This window comes from Marmota marmota, unplaced genomic scaffold (genome assembly GCF_001458135.2).
Source record: "Marmota marmota marmota unplaced genomic scaffold, marMar, whole genome shotgun sequence".
Taxonomy (NCBI): domain Eukaryota; kingdom Metazoa; phylum Chordata; class Mammalia; order Rodentia; family Sciuridae; genus Marmota; species Marmota marmota.
The window spans coordinates 24,861,048-24,882,813 of record NW_026000211.1 but is presented as its reverse complement, the minus strand read 5'-3'; the positions used below and the strand labels follow the sequence as shown (position 1 = coordinate 24,882,813).

Genomic DNA, 21,766 nt, shown 5'->3' with positions numbered 1-21,766 from the left:
TATTTTCCAGCATAAAGCTTGCTATTCACTTCAGAGTTTTCTCCTAGAATGACAGTGAACTCACCTTTCACAAACAACAGGCCTAGAGTCATTTGCAACAGGACCCAGGGAGGAACATGCCTGACGAGGAGGTGGTGCGATGGGCACTGCGGAGTCCAGGGAGCTGGTCTTCCGATGGAAAGCATCCTGGGCCAGGGCTGCCCCTGCTGGTGCCGCGGTGACTGGGCCATCCCCGTCCACGGGGCAGGAGCCTGCTCGACCGTGGCCTCCCCCAAGGGGTAGCTCAGGACCCACAGCTCCCTGCAGGGGCAACTCGCCACCACTCAGCTCCATTTCCAGGGTGGGCGATGCTGGAGGGGATACTCGGGGCTTCCGTTTGGTGGAGGCACCAGACAGCAACTTCAATAACCCCTTTTTTTCTTTCTAGAAAAAGAGAAACAGGGACAGTAGTTGGAGACGGACAGCGCTATTGCTGTTGTAATCTATAGGTCCCTCCAGTTTCCGCTTTTCCTTGGATCTTTTGAAATTGTTTGTTGATACTTGGTTATTGGTAATCTAGTGACCAGTGTTTGTTTGTACAAGGTTAAACCGGAGGGTTGCTGCTGCTTCTCCCATTCAGCCTGCATGCTTTTGTTTGTTTTAGACATCCTGTTGTTCATTATCATCTTCTACTGAGGTAATGAAGATAAGCAGATAAAAAAGATAAAAGGAAGCTAATTCACAACAGGGGGACACTAGGGAAGAACAGAGTTACCTTAGATTAGGTAGAGGGGAGTACAAGGGAAGGGAGGGGAGAGCAGGGGATATGGGGATAGGAAGTATAGAAGAATGAAATAGATATTATTATTTTATGTTTATGTGTGACTACATGAACAATGTGGTTCTGTAACATGTATAATAAGAAAAATGAGAAATTATACCCCATCTATGTATGATATATCAAAGGGCATAAATGCATTCTACTTTAACAAATAAAAAAAACATTTTTTTAAAGATACAACAAAAACCCCAGTTTGATAAAAGTCTAAGTAGATATTTAAGGATAAAATGAAAAATTCAGAAGATAGATTGAACTGTCTGAAATTCTGCCTATCCTGTCTCTATTGTAAGGGAGCTGAATGAAATGCAAACCTAACAGCATGTTATTCCACACCCACAGATTTGAGCCTCATCATTTACAGGAATGATACCTTCATCAGAGTGTAGGGCTAAACCACTTCTCACTCATCCTCACCTTGATTAAATTTAACCAGTCAATAATAACGAAGTCAAGTCATTTCTATTCTGCAGCCATTCCCTTGATAAGAAACCCAAAATGCCACATTTTAATGAAAGCATCAGTATATTAATACTTTAGTATCTTTTTTTGCAAGCAAATGCACAAATAACAATTTTACCCAACAACCTCATTTCCCAGAAACCATCTCTTGAATTTTTGCGTCTTCTGACATCTTGCTTGGCTCTGCTAAGAAAGCCAGAACTTGAACTAGCTTTCCTTCATTCACACACTCGAAAGTGCCAATGTTTTTTGATTACCAAGCTTAACATCATTTTAAAATCATTATCTTAAATTGTTTTACTAAGATGTCAACTACATCATTAAGTCCTCTTTATGGAAACTCTGCTTGAAAATGAAACATTTCATAGAAAACTATTTCTTTAGAAAACTCTGTAAGCAAATCAGAACTATTAAGGCCCACTAACGGTGACATGGAATTATCAGGGACCCACAAGGAAACAAAGCACTGAGAAATTTTTCTTGGAAATATGAGTTAGCTCAGATACAGTTAAAAAAAAAAAAAAACCCTTGGGGAAATGAATCTGAGTCCACAATAACACAATTCCATTAGAGCCAGAATGGCAGAAATGAGGAAGACGGAGCAATCATTTATCAGATGATGAGCAAGCATCCCTGGGAAATTGCACCACAGTTTCCATTTGCTTAATGCTGCTCACAGTATGCATTATCCCTTGGGCTGGAAATGGGAAGCAGGGTTAAGAGGGATAGGGAGTAAGTGCTAAGGTCATTTCTGTACCAGCTTGACTCGGGCTGTAGCTGAGCAGAGCCAGATCCCTTCAACCCATTCCAAGGCTGAGCAAGATCCTTCTGCATCTCAAGGCCTGGGCTTCGGCTCATCACACATATAATGTCACATTATCCTACAGGCAACCACCTGCCTTCCAATAAATGGGCCAACAAATTTGGACTACCTGCTTGAGTGTAGAAACTGTATCTTACACACCTCTATGTTTTACACAGGACCTAGTACAGAGTCTTTCACCTATTAGAGCTGAGAGGCCAGGACAATACTGGAAAAGGATGAGACCCATGGAAGGGAAGCCAAATATTTAGCTAGTGACAGGGCTCAGAAGATAAAACAGGAGTTTTGTATTCCCTCAATGCAGAGGAGATAAAATCTTTCCTCTCTTCAAAGGTCAATGAAATGCCCTGACTAAATAGTGGCCAATGCTGTGGCCCTACTTCTTGGAAGGAGTCTGAGGTCAAAAGAGTCGAGCAATGTGCTGGGAAGATTAATGTCTGATAGCTTACACTTCGAAGGTAGCTATCAGCTGTGACTTCTAGCTATTCCTGCCATGATGTAAGAGGGCACACACTAATCCCTGGACCCCCACGGATCCACCAAGAACATCGAGTCCATTGATAAATTACCATCTCAGCAAGCCACAGCTAAAGATGTTGCTTAAAAGCTCAGTACCGGGCACTCAGAAGAATATCAGATAACTGAAATGCACTCAGGGAACAGCCTTTAAAGTGATTAAGAAGAAAGATGACTTGGTTCATTGAAAATGATTAAACACATTAAATACAGCTTGCTTTAATGACTTCTAAGGGATGTGTTATCATCATCAACTGATGCTGACTACCCATGGAGCAGAAGGCAGAGGATTAGGTATCATGGCAGGGTGCAGGGGGTACAGGGAGGAGATGCTAACACAGGAAAGATGCAGCCCTAGTTCTAAGGAGCTGTGCTATTAATTTCATATTCTGGAGTTTTCTCTATTAGCAGAGCAACATGCCACTTGGAAGAGTTAACTGCAAATTCAGACACTTATCATCTAAGGGCACCTTTGTTTTTTTCTTTTCTTTTTTCTTCAAAATCAAACAGCAGAAATGGAAACTGGATGAATTAGTGCAGACTATACTTCAGCAAAGCAATTTTTTAAATGCAACGTTAGCACACATGAAAAAGGGGCCTATCTTTTAACATAAACCTTACTTTATAACTCATCTCCTGTGGGTTTTCCAATAAATTATTCCCAGATGAAATAATGTTTTTAGAATCATTGTTTTCCCTTCAGAAGAGCTGACGATTTAAAATAGCATCACATACCAACCAACCAACCAACAAACAAAAAACAAAACAACTATCTGGGTCAGAAAATGATCACCAGATAATCAGAGTTATTTTTATATATGAAATAATTTCTGACCATCAGCTTAATTCCTTTCTATCAGTCACATAACAGACAATGAGTCTGATGGAAAACATCAAGTTGGAGCTCTTTCCAGAGTAGAAATAAACTTTATTTGAGAGTCACAATTAACAACATTCTCCCATTGAGTCTTCCATTTTTTGTTTTGTTTTTGCCCTCAGACATGCAGAAATCAGCAAAAAAAAAAAAAAAAAGTATTACTGGGCCATAGGCCATCAATAATCTATATAGCCAGACTCCTAAAACTCAAAATCAATTGTTCTTAGGTAAGGAATCTCAAAAACTAAATTCACGATTATCTATAGTAATCACTCCCGCTCTGAACGAGTATTTACAGAGTGTCTAACATGAAGAAGGCAAACTGCTAGACTCAGGAATACAATAGCAAATAAGACAAAGAACGACTCATGTTGCCTAGCAGAGACACAATTGTGGCTATAAAATAGGCCCTCTGCCAAGAATAAAGCAGAGTAAGAGGAGAGTGATGATGACCCGGGTGCTGCCTGAGATACAGGGGACCAGGGGAGGGGTCTTTAAGGAGGGGCCCTATGGGAACTGCCATGTGAAATTGTAGACATGATCAAAACACCACTAACTTCAAAAATTTTGTCAAATGCTTTCAGAAAGGATTTCTACATTTATTCACAGCAACCGGATGAGGCAGGAATTAACTATTATTCTCAGTGCCTGAAGCTTTCTAAGCTAGCAAGGGGTGATGGTGAGATCTGAATCAGGCCCACGCTCTTCTCTTCTGTGTGTCCAGTGCAAGCAACGCCTCTGGAAGCACAGGGGAATCATAGGAGCAGTCACGTTTCCCTGTCGCCACAGATCGCAAAGGCTGCTCTCAGTTGAACTGTGTGTGTGGATCTGCACTTCGGGGAGCTGGTCTGGATCCCAGTTCTCAGCAAGGGCAGGGCAGTGACTGTGTTCTCGTCACAGGGAGGGTGGGCTTCCCTTCCAGCAAACAGAATGGCAAAACACACATACACGATCTTATTTCTGACAGCAAAAGAAGAATGGGGAGGAAGGAAAATGGTTTGAGCAAAGAAAATAATCAGCATGGACTTCAGGAAAAGGGCTCAGAATAGAAAACAATGAATCTTAAAAACCGGATAGGAAGCTCTGCTTAAGAAAATCAAGAATAACAGACAGGTCCTTAAATGTTGGCTGACTGAAGAAAACCTGTGGTTGGCTCCTTAAGAGAGAATTGTGAGGAATTTGGGGGTGAGGAGTTGAGGCAGTAAATGTTGATGTTTTATCCATTTTTAGAAAAACAGCAGACAAAGCTGTTAAACTCATGATTATGAAAGAAATCAGGGATCTCATGGAAGGAAAAATAACAATGACAGAAAGGTCCAGATTTCAAACAAGTAATAACTAAGATTATGTTTGAAAATATAGAGTATTCTTGATAACTTTGGTCCAATACAGAGTACACATACCAAGTTAGCTAGAGACTTTAACTCTGGGATGAAAACATAACTTTTAGATATTCCTAAGATTTTGTAATACAGGACTTCCAAATAAAATACGGTTCAAAAGGAACAGCGTAGGCAGAAGAGATTCTCATATACTTTTCCCTTGACTTGCTGATAGTTCAATCTCACAGAAAGCCAAGCACACTGCAATTCTGGATCTGATTCTGATCAACTATGGGGAGAGGAGACCAGCCAGGAGCTAGACATGCTCTCCAGGAGAAGCAGAAATACCAAGAACTTCGAAGAAGGCGCCCAGAAGAGACTGGAGGTAGGTTTGAACTCTTCCTTTTAAAAGAATTGATTTTAAAAGTTCAAAGAAAACATGTATGACATGAAACTCAAAAGGGAAGATGCTTCAAGAGGAAAGGGAAGACTCTCAAAATGAAATTCTACCCATACAATTGCAAATTATCTGGGCAGATGAAAATGTAGAGGCATCCAAAGGAACTGATGTGATTCCCCATGGAGCAGCGTAATGGGCTCACATTTTTAAAGGACATGTACAAAAAGATGAAGAGAAGGGCCCATAACAAAGAACATAGTATGGCGCATGGTGATTCAAGAAGGCTGAAGATCAGAATGAGCTTAAACTTGCCAAAATGCTAAAGACAAAAAAAAAAAAAATTAAAAGGGGATTTAAAAAGATATTTGAAACAAAAAGAACAAGAAAGACACAGATCTGCTATCTGGAGTGTACAATGGTTCTCAGATGGAAGGAGCAAAGGGAAGGATACTCTTCATACTGAAAAGGAAGAATAAATCTTGATAAGAGAGAAATGGGTGAAAAGAGGGATCGAGAGATCAAATGGATACTCTTGACAGCTGAAGTACAACCAATAATCTATGAGAGACTCTAGTGAACTTGGGGATCAAGGTCAACTCAACAGGCAAACATGAGGACGTTTCAAAAAGAAGACAAGGCACTCTGCAGACTGGGAAATTCTAGAATTTTTCAAACTAAAAAACTTTCAAGGTTTACAAGCACTTAGGAAAGGAAACAACAATTTGAGCAGACTCTTCCAGGAAAAGTTTGCTACCAGTGAGTGATAGCAAAAATGAGTTTGAAAGACATTTGCTCTCAATGTAGCATCTGGCAAGTGGCCCCGTGATACCCTAGTAGAGGTGATTTAGGAATGTGGGCTAAAGGACCCTTAGTTGTGAGGATTCGTGATTATTTAAGTGATGATGATCATGGAATTACTGTACTATCAACAGACTTGGAACATCAAATGAAGTAGTAGTCTTGAGAAGGGAAAACGTGGATATCTGTGACATGATGAACAAGAGTATGACCTTAAAAAAAGGAAGAAATAAGGAGACAACTTTGTGAACATCTCGGGGCATCATGTAAAAGGATCGATATGTTCCACAAGGCCCCTTACAATGAAGGGAGGGCACAGGGAGACACATGTGTGCTCAGTGCCTTTGCTCTGAGCTAAGGATGTCTGACGATGACCAGGGACCATCCAGAGTTAGGGCACTAGCAGCCCTTGTGGTGTCCAAGCACAGGCCAATAGCCATTGGTCAGGGATGGGTACTCAAGGGAATGATGCTCAGGGTCCTGGATTAGTTGCAGCTGTAACATTGCACCAACTTTTGTGGTGAAAAGCAGTTCTTAAAATCAAGGGTGCTGGTAGGGCTCCATTCCTGGATGCTGTAGGAAAGGATGCTGCCGGGATTCTTTGGCTTGCTCCTTTCTCTCATCACTCCTACCTCTGCTTCCCCTTCTGTTTCTCTCCTGACCCCACTGCCTCCCCTTCAGGAAAACCCTTGTACTTAACCCTGGGTCTTCCCAGATAGGCACTCTTAATTTAAGCACATTTGTCAAGTGCTTTTGGCCAGCAAGGAAACATTTCCCCAGGTTCTAGGGATTAGGAGGTGGACATCTCTGGGAACCACAGGAAACAAGTTTCAGAGATTCGATGAATGCTATACCAGGATTCCTGGGAAGGTAGGGGCTGAAGAGGCCCTTCCCCATCAGTGACCAGGGCCCTGGGACACACCGTGCCCATGCATTAAAATCTAAACCATAAAAATAACTCTTTTAATGATATTAACAAAGTTGGATGTGTCAGCTTGAGCCCAAGTTTAATGTAGTTGATTATAAACACGGAATAGATATCAATCTTTTTCAAAATTTCTCATGTAAAAAGTTAAATATTTTTAGTAAGCGGTAAAGTTTATTTCCTTATAAATTCCTGTTTACAGGCTCACCTACCCATTTAAATACAGCAACATACATCACCGCTGAACCAGGTGCTGAGAGTTTATGATTACCCTAGCGCTTCCGAGGACTGATCCACAGCTTTAGGGGGAATGCATGAAATATTGAGGAACAAGTGCCGACTGCAGTACTATTATGTAGACCCTGCTATTATCTCTTCTCTCCTGGTCACATTTAATCACTATCAGTTTCTCTTTCCTTTAACTACCTGTCTCAAAACCCATCCATCGGTGAGTACTTGAAACAGTTTTCTACTTGTATTTTCTTTGATATTCAGCCCCAAGTGAAAAACATGAAAAATACATATGAGTTTAGAAAATCAATTTTTCCCTGTATTTCAGGTCCTCTGAAGGAACCATGCTGATGTCAGATGTACTGTTGATAAAATAAAGCCACCAGTAATACTTTTTTTTTGGTGGGGGAGGGGGTGAGTACAGGGGACTGAATGCAAAGGCACTCAAAAACTGAGTCACATCCCCAGCCCTATTTTGCATTTTATTTAGAGACAGGGTCTCACTGAGTTGCTTAGCACCTTGCTTTTTGCTGAGGCTGGCTTTGAACTCGTGATCCTCCTGCCTCAGCCTCCCAAGCCACTGGGATTTCAGGCATGCATCACAGCACCTGGCAACAAATAATACTTTTAATCAACGTTTTCAACCCCCTTGTGTCTTCAAATTTTTCTTTCTTTTTATTTTTTAACAGATTTGTGAACAAGTGAACAGGAAAACTTAAGGACAGCAAAATGATGAAAGAATGAGTGACCCAAGAAGAAAGAAAATTCCTGCCAGAGACCAAGCTGAGAGAGGCGGCTCACCGAAGTCTTATTCACCGTGGCCTCCCTAATGCCCAAAGAGGGCTGGGCAACTGGCAGGAGTCTGAATGCAGGACAGGGTGGTGCCCCGTTTCCTCCCCACTGTGTTCCTGGCTTGGGGACAGTGACTCACCCGTGGTAAGCACCAGAAGGACTCAAACAAAGAGTATGTGCGTTAGCGAGACACCACGGGACACAGCACCGGCAGAGCAGGGTGCGCTCTTACCTTGCTGTCCTTGTCTGGTTTGCTTGCTGAACCGCTCCCACAAGCTGATGAAGAGCCATCTGGAGACGTGGGAAGTCCAGGGAGAATGGTCACTGTCCGTCCACTGGGCTCGGCTTCCAGAGAGGCAGCGGTGATGCTCGGGGAGGTCAGCGAAGTGGCCGCAGCACAGGCCAGTGGGGCACCGGCTCGACTGATACCGACAGCAGCAGCATGGGCAGCGGAGCCTGCCATTGGAGGCAGAGGCTGCGGGGAGGCCAGTGAATGGTGGGGCAGGCCCACAGATGAAGGCCCAAGGCAGGCGGCATTCTGTACCTGGATGGGCGTCACCGCTGCCGTGGGGCGTTCTTGGTTATGTGCTGCAACTGGTAGACAACAGGAGGAAAAAGTCAACTTCCTACCAAATGCTACTCATTGAAACATGAGTCAGTTTACTGCATCACACACAATGAAAGGTTGCTACTGCTACTTATTACAATAAAGAATGGATGGATAGTAATTTAAATGCAATTAAAATCTTGGCTGGATCTCTAGACACTATTTTCCTTCCAGATCAGCCCTGGATTCTGTTGAGAACCTAGAGGTTCAACTATAACCCAAAACCCTTTAGTTAAAGAGAACACCTTTCCACACAGAATAGGTTTTTGATGGTTCTCTACAGTGTTGAGCAATATCAGCCTCAAGTCCTTTTTCAATTAATCATTTCTCTTTTCTTTTTATGAGTTGGGGGTCTTGCTATGCTGCTCAGACTGGTCTTAAACTTATGATCCTCTTACCACAGCCTCTTGAATAGATGGGAATAAAGACAGGCCTGTGTCATCGTGCCTGGCTCATAACGAACCATTTCTCTTCTTTTTCCGACAGAATTTACAAGCCTTTAGTTTACCCCACCATTGTTACCCAAGATTCTCAGTAGGTTTTCAATGCTACAGAACCAAGAAAGCTATTTAAGATTCTACTGGGTCTAAAATGAATTCACAACTTAGTTCATCAACAATGATCAACACACCAGTTGGCAAAGAATCATACAGTGGTCACAGAGCTAGGAACAGTGAGATCTGAGACTTACAATCTTGATTACAGAAGTCATATTTTCATTTACTCTTTGGACAGGGTTTCACTAAGTTGCCTTGGCTGACCTCCAAGTTGAGATCCTCCTGCCTCAGCCCCCAAAGTAGCTGGGGTTATAGGCATGTGCCACCATTCCCAGCTTATTCGACTGTTGTTCATCATTTTAATATTATACCTAATTTTCTCAACCTCTGCCATAAATGATCTGCCATTAGACAGGCAAATTCTTTCCCTGATGTGCCCTGGTCTTCTCCTCTTACCTGTCCTCACTGCGTTGCGGGCCTGGTTGACTGTCATTTGCCCAGTCATGTGCAACAGGACCTTCGTCTGAGGACTTGTCTGGATGTGAGCTGCTGATACCACAGCCGTGGGGACGACACTGGGTGTCCCGGCCACACCATTTCCCTGGAGCTTCTGGACAGGCCCTCCTGCAGTGGAGGGACTGACCATGGTCACCCCTCGACTTGTCTGACCCGCAGTAGACATAGGGACTTTAGCCTGGGAAGCATTTGTCACCGCCCTGCCAAGACAGAAACAGAAAGCCCAATCCATCAGCAAAATGAGAGAGAGAACAATTAAATGCAAGAAAAATGACTCAGGGCTTTAAAGACAGAAGGTTATAAAAAATGAATGGAATTATTTTTACAAAGTTTTTAAGAAGAGCAAATTCAAAGAAATGATGGCCCTGAGGCAGAGAAAGGTCTTGAAATTGTTCTGAGTCACCAGAGACCAACACGTCACACTCTGCTCAAGAATATACAGTTGCTGGGTTCGGTTTTCCATGTCACAAACCAAGCATCCCACTGACTTCCAACGTCCTGGATTCTCCTGCTTTCACCTACCAGACAAGCCAGGTGTATTCCCTTAAATAGCCTCATTTCCACAGCTTCTGACCTTCTCTCTACTTGCCTCGGACACATCACTCAAGTGTCTGTGCGCGCACACACACGTATGCACACATTCTGGGAATGACCTTTCTGGCTGCTCTTGACCAATTTCAGTCTCATTTGTTTCAAGACCCAGCACAAATCCCATCATTTCCACAAGTCTTGCCTGGGGTCCAAGTTTAAGATCTTATGGTTCCACTGTTTCATGCAGATTCCTTCCTTTGTTCTGTTTCTATATTCAACACAGTGTATCTTTAATTTAATTTCGCCCTTGATTACAAAATGTGGTGTATTCTCTTTTTAGAAATAAATCCCGTGCTAATGCTGATGACGCAGTGAAAGTTCCTTGAAGGTAGGTCCAGTATAAAATGGGACTTTTCTGTTCCTTCAGTATTTGCATATTTTGGCGGGTACGGCTAGCTCTAAACAAATTTATTTCCTATGAATGTAATTATATTAAGAACAAAGTGATTTTGTATAATGTATTTTTTTTATATTCCTAAAATCATTTAGACAATGACCATTCTGTTTAGAGCAATTCTCTGATAGGGTATTTTAATAGCACAAACATACTTCTTATTTATCATGATGACTCAGAGAGCACTTATTCTAAGCAAGAATTGCTCCAGAGTTAAACAGACTTATAATAATCTGTTTTTGAATCTCAGCTTGACCAACTTCATTTATTTACTGTTGTTTGTTGTAGTTCCCTTATTTATTATTATTATTATTATTATTATTATTATTATTATTATTATTTTGCACCAAGGAGGTTTTATCTGCCATTTTCTGGATGGGCTGGATTCTGAATGTCGATTTTAACATATACAGAATAGAAGGTTTATATTGATTAAAAATTTGCAAGTCAAATTAAAGCTAACATTCTGTCACCATCTGCAACAATAGTGATTTTCATTTGATTAGGCTGCTAGCCAACCTATAAATCAAGGCCAACAGCTGACAAACATGTCAGTTCATTAAGTCATTTGTTTAAAATCAGGACATTTGAAGAATGATTTAACATAGTTAAACCTAGACTATTATTAAAAGTCCAGTGGTCAGAACCTGGGGCTTCTTCCATGTTGATTTAATTACTGGTCATTTCCTTTAGTTCCTGAGAATAGTTTCCTCAGTGACCAGAAGGTAAATTATCTTTAAATAAAATAGAGAAAAATTTTACATATATAAAGTCCTATCATTCTTTAATAGGATTTCTATGATACTTTGGGCCAGATTATTCCTGTGGGGTGAGGTGGGGGCTGTCTTGCACACTGCAGGATGGAACAGCATCTTTGGGCTCTACCTACTAAATGCCATCAGCACCCCACACCTTCAGTTGTGACCAAATGCCCATCAAAATTATGTTCAGTTACTGCTAAATGTCCCCTGGGGAACAAAACTGCTCTTATTTAAAATGGATCAACACCATATTTAAGGCATTTTTATTTCTGACTAAGAATTCACAGGTAATTGCCCAGTTAATGACTGGATATAGATCCACACGGTATGGGCTTGAGACCTTCTTCAGTGTCATCTCAGACAAGTTATTTGATCTCTCTATGCCTCAATTTCCTCACTTATTAAGTGGGGCATAATAACAGTAACTACATCAATGACGTGTTTAAGGACTGAGAGTTGATAAATGTAATGGGTTTAGAAATCAGCATGCCTGGTATATAGTAGGCATTATATAAACAGAAAAGTATTAATAACATAGCTCTTATTTCAAACATTATTCCTTTTATTTTCTAGTAGGAAAACAACTGAAAAGGGTACAGTTGAGTCTTCTAACATATAAATTAAAGAAAATAACTTCCAACCCAGTATATTTATTGGTAGAAACCTATAATTTCACACATATCCATGTGAAAAGTAAGCTAAGATCTTAGCATTAAAAGGGGTTTTAGCAGATATAGATATGGATTTTAAAAACTTTGGCTATGTAACAGGCAATTATAATGTGAGAAGAAATAAGAACAGGCTGGAAATCCTGGGAAAGAACAAAGCTGTTCTGTTTAGAACTTAGTAAACCATTTACTCAAAACCATACCTCGTGATGGGTGCCACGTAATTGCCAGGGAAAACCCCGATCTTGCTAGTATGCATTGATGTCCCTTTGAACCAGCCATCCTGGCAACGCTCAAACACTAAAAACATCTCCCCTTTTCTCAGTTCTAGTTCATCCTCTTTCCGGGGAGTGTATGGGTAGATAGCCACATACCTAGAATAGGAAGAAAACATTTGATCTCAGGCTAACAGACATACACCGAGGTGCTCAAAACTCTTGTTTGTTACAACATCTTGAATGTTGTACAAATGTTACTGAAAGCACAAACTTTTAATCTATAAGTAGCATTCACAAGTCTCCCTTGAAAGAGATTTTGCTGTTTACATTTTAAATGGAGTTACAGGCCTTCCTTGCCAAGATCTTCTCCTCCCAGCGTGGAAAAGTATCCATCAAATGGTATTTGTATGGTGTAACAGAATTAATGCTGTTTCTTTTTTAAAAAATATTTTTTAGTTGTTGATGTACATTTATTTATTTATTTATTATTTATTTATGGTGCTGAGGTTGAACCCAGTGCCTCACATGCTAGGTAAGCCCTCTGCCACTGAGCCACAACCCCAGCCCTTTAATGCTGTTTCTAAGAGTGCCTTATGTGCTGCTATGGATTAGGTTCCCACTGGGAAAACTGGGCACTTCAAATGGCACTTGATAGACTTGGGAAATAGCCTCAAATGAGGACATATGGTATAAAATCCCATTGAGAAGCACAATATGCTGCCTTCCAAACACAAGCTCAACCTAGAGGCTTGGGCTGCACCTGTTTGTATATGCTCAGCCAGGAAGGAGATTGCATTTGAAAAACTCAGAGGAAAAGAAGGTCTAGGTCATAGAGAGTACAAAACAACCCCACAATGTAAAGTGATTCTGCCTATCAACACCTGAAAATAAGATACTCAAACTAATCTACAGTTCTGACTGGTGCTGTGAACAATCAGGATTTGTAAAAATCTTATTGCATTCTGCCACTAATAAACTCTGGACAGAATAATAGACTTTTCTGGATAATTATTGCTGGGGATGTAGAGTTCTTTATACCTAGATCTGATTTGTTTTTTAACATATATTTTAAAATATTTTTTATTTATTCTTTTATAGTTATATACGACAGTAGAGTGTATTTTGACATATTATACATAGGAGTCCAACTTCCCATTCTTGTGATTGTACATGATGTGGAGTTATACTGGTTGTGTATTCATATATGAACATAGGAAAGTTATGTCCAATTCATTCTACTGTCTTTCCTATTCCCAACCTCCCTCCCTTCCCTTCATTCCCCTTTGTCTAATCCAATGAACTTCTATTCTTCCCAACTCCCTCTTATTATGTGTTAGCATCCGCCTAGATCTGATTTGTGTGGAACACCTTCCTGTTTCTTAATGCCCTACTGCAAGGAATGAAAAGCAAGACCAAAAGCTCAAACAGGAGTTATTTAAAAAAAAAAAAAAAAAAAGGCAGTTCCCCACACGTTTGCTATTAGAAAGAAGAAAACGGCATGTTTCCCTAACTGTGAAAGGCCATTCCACAGCAAGAGAGCTGCCTAGCACGCTGATGTGTTAGGCTCATTCTGTTTCAGCAGTCTCCTAATTATATGCATGACCAGGCAGAGGTCTGCAGAACACAAACTACTTGGTGGGCCATAAGCCTGTCAGCAGCTCATATCAGAAAGGTGTGTTTCTACCTCTCCTATTTAGGCTTAGTTTTAAGTGAATACTTAAGCAGTAATAAATGACATCCTCACTTACACACTTGGGCGAGTCTGAGGCCGTAAATGTGCAATCTGGTCAGTGGATCCTGCCACAGGCCTGGGTCCCATTCCAGCAGCAGCGGCGGCAGCAGCAGCAGCAGCAACAGCAGCAGTAGCGCCTGGTGGTGTGGAGGCGAGGACAGTGGCAGCCAGGAGAGGGGGTGGTGGAAGGGGAGGATTCATGGTCTAGTATAGAAAAAAAGAAAAGGAGGGGACAACAAAATATTTATTAACATCTGCTATGGAAGGTGGGAGGGAAAAGGCACCAGAAATTTATACAAGATTCGAATGGAATCCATACAGAGCAGAACCAGCAGGCTGCCTCTTAGGAGACCCACTTTAAAAATTCATCTTAAAGCCACAGCAACTTGTTTTTACCAAACAGGTAAGTAATCACTCTTGGAAAGAGGAAAGAGGAAAAAGGGGGAAAAAATAAAGAAATGATGCCGTGTAATTTTAAGATTAATAGCACTTTAAAGTACAAACTGGGACCAGAATTCAAATGCCTGTTGAGGGGGCAGCTATGTCATGCTGTTTGCTAGGAATTAATTTGTGATTGTTTCTGTAACCTGAAACTTAAACACAACACAAAACAATTTAGCGGCATTATATCTCAAATCATTCCTTTGAAAGAAAATTTCTTTTGATGCTTGGTCTCCAAAAAGCCCAAACAATAGCGTGCCACAGTCACTGGGCCATTGTTGCTACTTTGGCTTATTCTTTTCTTAACTCTGCTAGCTTTTGAAATTTAGGACTATCAAGGCTGGTAATCTTTAACAAGCACACCAGTGAAAAGCTGCTCGTTCCTTTATGGGCACAGCCTAATGGGGTTCTGCCTACAGGACTCCAAGTCTTTTGAAAATCAATGGAGCAATTGTTACTTTCTGATTTATAAACTCCAGATGATTCTCTAGGGTCTGCATATTGAAACTCCTGGGAAAACAAGCACTGCCTGAAAACCCACCACCCCCTACCCCAATCTTTGAAGCCCTTAATCGTAAAAATTGAATCAGAAGAGAAATAAGGAGACTAATAGATGTACCTACCTAGCACAAATGGCTTCTATACATCAGCATATTGATGAGAAAAATTTAGTGATTTCTAAACATAGCTCATAAGTCATTTTGTTTCTATTTTTTGGAATAAAAATTTGAATCTCATCAACATGTACTTCATCTATTAACTAGGGACATGGTCGTTCCACCTAAGGACAACAGCCAGGTCCTGGAAGACCATCCCTAAGGTCCCTATGGGCCAGGTTGCACCAGATTATCTCTACTAGGTGTACTACCAGTCACCATCCTGTTGCAAAAGCAACAGGGAGCCTTGCTCAGGGGTTACCTCTCTGTTTTTTCCTCCTGCTAACAGCCAACTTCTGTTGATGATCCTCTTTCACTCATTCTGTAATCTAATACCTCTATATTCTCACATCCTACCTCATAAACATCACATCCTACTCCCTCCTTCTCTCTGTCCACCACTAGAAACTATAAACTCTTATGAAACCCGACTGACTATATGCTAGAAGATAATCATACTCATCATTTCTGTTTATTGGGGCAAAACTGTAACTGTCTAAATAGAAGCTAATTGATTTATGGTTGCATATTAGTTGCCGTGGGTGCTCTAAACATTGATCTCCCCCATAAAGGTGATGTATTCCTAACCTGCAGGGACACTACAAGATTATAGGGTAGAAACTGCAATACCTCAGATTCACAGTGCAAGAGAGGAAGACACACAGACAACATGAAAAACAAGGGAGGAAAACGCTCCAAACAAACCAAGATACTATAACAATAGAATCCATTGATAGCACAGTAGATGAAATGACAGAGAAGTTCAGAATGTGCATAATTAAAATGATCAGGGAATTAAAGAATGACCTAAGAGAGCAAAAAAAGGCAAAAATTGATCACACCAACAAAGAGATAAGACAGCAAATACAGGTAGCAAAAGACTACTTCAAGAAAGAAAGAGATTTTGAAAAAACAAACAAACAGAAATCAATGAAATGAAGGAAACAATAAAACAAATTAAAAAACTCACTAGAAAGCATCAACAACAGACTAGATCACTTGGAAGACAGAACCTCAGACAATAAAGACAAAATACACAATCAAGTGTGTGTGTGTGTATATGTGTGTTTGTATATATGTATATTTATACTAATTGATTTATGTATATGTACATATAGTATATATACATATACACACACACACACACACAAACACACAATAAAATATAAAATAAAGTTGACCACACAGTGATGGTGGTAGGAAACCATGAATAGAACATCTAAGAATTATGGGATAGCATCAAAAGACCAAATCTAAAATTTATCAGGATAGAGGAAGGCACAGAGTTTCAAAACAAAGGAATGCACAATCTCTTCAATGAAATAATATCAGAAAATGAAGAATGAATTGGAAAATCAAATACAAAAGATTTACAGGACACAAAATGTACAAAATTACAACAGATCTATACCAAGGCACATTAAAATAAAAATAACTAGCATACAGAATAAGGATAGAATTTTAAAGGCCAGAAGAGAGAAGAATCAGATTACATATAGGGGGGAGACCAATTCGGATCTCAGCAGACTTTTCAGCCCAGACCCTAAAGGACAGGAGATCCTGGAACAACATATACCAAGCTCTAAAAGAAAATGGGTGCCAACCAAGAATCTTATATCCAGTAAAATAAGGCCTCAGATTTGATATGATCTGAAAACTTTTCATGATAAACAAAAGCTGAAAGAATTTACAGCAAGAAAAATTGCACTATAGAGCATCCTCAGCAAAATATTCCAGGAGGAGGAAATGAAAAACAACAATGAAAATCAACAAAGGGAGGAACTACACTAAAGGAAAGGCCAATCAAAGGAGAAACCAAGTCAGGTTAAAAACCAAAAATAAACCAAAAGGACAGGGAATACAAACCATATTTCAATAATAACCCTGAATGTGAATGGTCTAAACTTATTAATTAAAAGGCATAGACTAGAAGATTGGAAAAAAAATTTTAAAAGACCCAACAATATGCTGCCTTCAAGAGATTCACCTCACAGGAAAAGACATCCACAAGACTCAAGGTGAAAGGATGGGAAAATAACATATCATTTACATGGACCATATAAATAAGCAGGGGTTTCCATCCTCATATCAGATAAAATGGACTTTAAACTAAAGTCAGCAAAAAAGGATAAAGAAAGGCATTTCATACTACTCAAGGGAATCATACATCAACAGGACATAACAATCATCAAGATCTATGCCCCAAACAACAGGACAGCTATGTATATCAAACAAGCTCTTCTCAACTTCAAGAATCAAATAGGCCATAACACAATAATACTGGGTGCCTCTAACACACCTCTCACCACTGGATAGTCTTCCAAACAAAAACTAAACAAAGAAACTATAGAACTCAATAAAACAATCAAAAATTTAGACTTAACAGATGTATATAGAATATTCCATCCATCAAAGAGCAAATAAACTTTTTTCTCAGTAGCACATGGGTTCTTCTCCAAAATAGACCATATATTATGCCACAAAGCAAGTCTCAGCAAATACAAAAAAAATAGAGATACTCCCTGCATTCTATTAGACCATAATGGAATGAAATTAGAAATCAAGGATAAAATAAAAAAATCTAAGCCACTCCAATAATATTTAAATATGCTACTGAATGACAAATGGAAAACAGAATACATAAGGGAGGAGATAAAGAAATTCTTAGAGGTAAATGAGAACTGATACAACTTATCAAAATCTCTGGGACATTATGAAGGCAGTGCTAAGAGGAAAGCATATTGCATTAAGCTCATTCGTTACAAGAAGAAAAAGTCCACAAATAAATGACCTGACATTACATATCAAAGTTCTAGAAAAAGAACAAACCAACACCAAAAGAAGAAGACGGGAAATAATTAAAATCAGGGCTGAAATCAGTGAAATTGAAACAAAAGAAACAATTCAAAAAATTGACAAAACAAAAAGCTGGTTCTTTGAGAAACTAAATAAAATTGACAAACCCTTAGCCACCCTAATGAAAAGAAGGAGAACGAAAACTAAAATTACTAACATTCATGATGAGAAAGGAATTATTACAATAGATATTATTGATGTACAGAAGGGAATTAGAAGCTAATTTGAAAATTTATACTCCAGTAAACTAGAAAATCTCAAAGACACCAACAAATTTGTAGAGGCATATGATCTACCCAAACTGAACCAGGAGGACATACACAATTTAAACAGATCAATTTCAAGCAAGGAAGTAGAAGATGCCATCAAAAGCCCATCAACCAAGAAAAGCCTGGGACCAGATGGATTCTCAGCCAAGTTCTACAAGACCTACAAAGAAGAACTAATACCAATACTCCTCAAATTATTCCATGAAATAGAAAAGGCAGGAACCCTTCTAAACTCATTCTGTGAGGCTAGTATCATCCTGATACCAAAACCAGACAGAGACACATTAAGGAAAGAAAATTTCAGACCAATGTCCCTGATGAACATTGATGCAAAAATTCTCAATAGAATTCCGGCAAATTGCATACAAAAATATGTTTAAAAAAAGAGTGCACCATGATCAAGTGTGGTTCATTCCAGGGATGCAAGGTTGGTTCAACATACGGAAATCAGTAAACGTAATTCATCACATCAATAGACTTAAAGATAAGAATCATAGGATTATATCAATGATGCAGAGAAAGCATTTGACAAATTACAGCATCCTTTCATATTCAAAACACTAGAAAAACTAGGGATTGTAGGAACATATCTCAACATTGTAAAAGCTATCTCTGCTAAACCCAAGACCAACATCATTCTAAATGGAGAAAAATTGGAAGCACTCCCCACTAAAAACTGGAACAAGAGAAGAATGCCCTCTTTCACCACTTCTATTCAACATAGTCCTTGAAACTCTAGCCAGAACAATTAGATAGAAAAAAGAAATTAAAGGAATATGAAGGGAAAAAAAGAACCCAAACTATCATTATTTGCTGAAGATATGATTCTATACTTAGAGGATCCAAAAAACTTTACCAGAAAACTTCTAGAGTTCTAGAATTCAGCAAAGTAGCAGAATATAAAATCAATACCCATAAATCAAATGCATTTCTATACATCAATGATAAATTCACTGAAAGAGAAATTAGGAAAACTATCCCACTCACAATAGCCTCAAAAATAATAAAATACTAGGGAATCAACTTAACAAAAGAGATGAAAGACCTCTACAATGAAAACTACAGAACACTAAGGAAAGATATTGAAGAAGACCTTAGAAGATGGAAAGATCTCTCATGCTCTTGGATAGGCAAAATTAACATTGTCAAACTGGCCATACTACCCAAAGTGCTATACAGATTCAATGTGATTCCAATGAAAATCCCAATGTCATTCATTATAGATACGGAAAAAAGCAATCATGAAATTCATCTGGAAAAATAAGAGACCAAGAATAGCTAAAGCAATCCTCAGCAAGAAAAGTGAAGCAGGAGGCCTCATAATACCAGAGCTTAAACTATACTACAAAGGTATATTAACAAAAACAGCACCAAAACAGATATGAAGAATAATGGCACAGAATAGAAGATACAGAAACAAATCCACATAAATACAGTTATCTCATACTAGACAAAGGCGCCAAAAACATACATTGGATCCTCTTCAACAAATGGTGTTGGGAAAACTGGAAGTCCATATGCAGCAAAATGAAACTAAACCCCTATCTCTCAACATGCACAAAAATCAACTCAAAATGGATCAAGGACCTAGACCAGAGATCCTACACCTAATAGAAGGAAAAACAGGCCCAAATCTTCATCATGTTGGATTAAGCGTTGACTTCCTTATCAGGACTCCTAAAGCACAAGAAATAAAATCAAGAATCAATAAATGGGGGAGCTGGGATTGTGTGTGGCTCAGCAGTAGAGTGCTTTTCCAGCACATGTGAGGCCCTGGGTTCGATCCTCAGCACTACATATAAATATATAAAATAAAGGTATTGTATCCACCTACAATTAATATTTTAAAGAAAGAATCAATAAATGGGATGGATTCAAACTAAAAAGCTTCTTCTCAGCAAAAGAAACAATGAGGTGAACAGAGAGCTTACATTTTGGGAGCAAACTTTTTCCACATGCATGTCAGATAGAGCACTAATCTCCCAGATATATAAAGGACTCAAAAAACTTAACACCCAAAACAAAACAAAACAAAAAAAAACCTACCAAACACACAAAAAACAACCCAATCAATAAATGGGCCAAGGAGCTGAATAGACATACAACTGATCAACAAATATATAAAAAAAATGTTCAACATCTCTAGTAGTTAGAGAAATGCAAATCAAAACTAAGATTTCATCCCACTCCAGAATACAAACAACAATAAGTGTTGGCAAGGATGTGGGGGAAAAGGCACACTCATATATTGCTGGTGGGACTGCAAATTCATGCAGCCAATCTGGAAAGTAGTATGGAGATTCCTTAGAAAACTTGGAGTGGAACCACCATTTGACCCAGCTATCCCACTCTTTGGCCTATACCCAAAGGACTTAAAAACAGCATACTACTGTGACACTGCCACATCAATGTTCATAGCAGCACAATTCAAAATAGTCAAACTGTGGAACCAGCCTAGATGCCCTTCAATAGATGAATGGATAAAGAAACTGTGGTATAGATATAAAATGAAATATTACTCAACATTAACAGAGAATAAAATTATGCCACTTGCAGCTAAATGGATTGAGTTAGAGAATATCAAGCTAAGCGAAATAAGCCAATCGCCAAAAAACAAAGGCTGAATGTTTTCTGATAACATCCAGGGCAGGGGCATGGGATGAGTGGAGGAACTTTGGATAGGGCAAAGAGGAGGGGGGAGGGGCATGGGGGCAGGAAAGATGGTGGAATGAGACGGACATATTACTCTAGGTATCTGTATGATTGCATGAATAGTATGACCCTACCTTGGGTATAACCAGACAAATAAAAATTGTGCTCCATTTGTGTCCTATGAATCGAAGAGCATTATGCTGTCATGTATAACTGATTTGAATAAATAAATAATTTTTTTTTTAAAAAATAAAGATAATCCTGGTGAAAATACTCAGCAAAAAGGAGCTGAATGACCAAAAGATAGTAATACTTCAGTGGCTTGGAGGGTGAGCTAACAAATCTGCACTATACATAGAGTAATATAGTGAGAAACTGTAGGAAAAAAACCCTGATTTCCAAGCCCAGTCTCAAAACAGCATGGCTGTGGAAAGGCAGAAGACAAATGGCGTGTGTTCAACAAGGAAATTAAATTTATCTGTTGTATCTTAAAGAGGCTACACTAAATAGGCTTTAAGAAAAAAAAAAAAGCCAAAAAAAATCTATGAGCCTTATATAAATATATGTCACATTATACCCATGTGAAAAGAAAAGTCACATCTTATTGCTACAAAATACAGTAAACTAATGCTTCATGTACATTACACTTGCAAAGAATGAGTTAGGCACTAAGATATGGCATAAAAGAGGATATTCTGAAAGATCCTGGAGATTGTACCTAAGAGAAAATACAGTTCTCTCTTTTTGTGGTTGAAGCATAGTCAAGCATAGATGTTCTGAATAAAATTGGACAGATTCCCCCCACCCCACACTCACACAATACTGAGTAAGTGTGCATAAGACCAAGAGAGAAAGACTGATTAAAATCAGATTCCTAGATGCTGCTTGGCCCTGTATGGTTGGTCAAATGATACGGCTCAGTCAATCCAGGGCTGGGACACACAA

General features: G+C 39.3%; 1 protein-coding gene across 1 annotated transcript in view; it reads right to left on the bottom strand.

Annotated features, from left to right (window-relative positions):
• Sh3rf1 (SH3 domain containing ring finger 1) overlaps positions 1 to 21,766 on the bottom strand; it is a 162,246-nt gene that overhangs the window by 10,510 nt on the left and 129,970 nt on the right. Inside the window, exons 6-10 of the mRNA XM_015486009.2 lie at positions 13,964 to 14,151; positions 12,201 to 12,371; positions 9,524 to 9,783; positions 8,196 to 8,557; positions 65 to 423 (exon numbers count right to left, since the gene is read on the bottom strand). Of these exons, the coding sequence (XP_015341495.1) occupies positions 65 to 423; positions 8,196 to 8,557; positions 9,524 to 9,783; positions 12,201 to 12,371; positions 13,964 to 14,151 (1,340 nt within the window). The remainder of the gene's footprint in view (positions 1 to 64; positions 424 to 8,195; positions 8,558 to 9,523; positions 9,784 to 12,200; positions 12,372 to 13,963; positions 14,152 to 21,766) is intronic.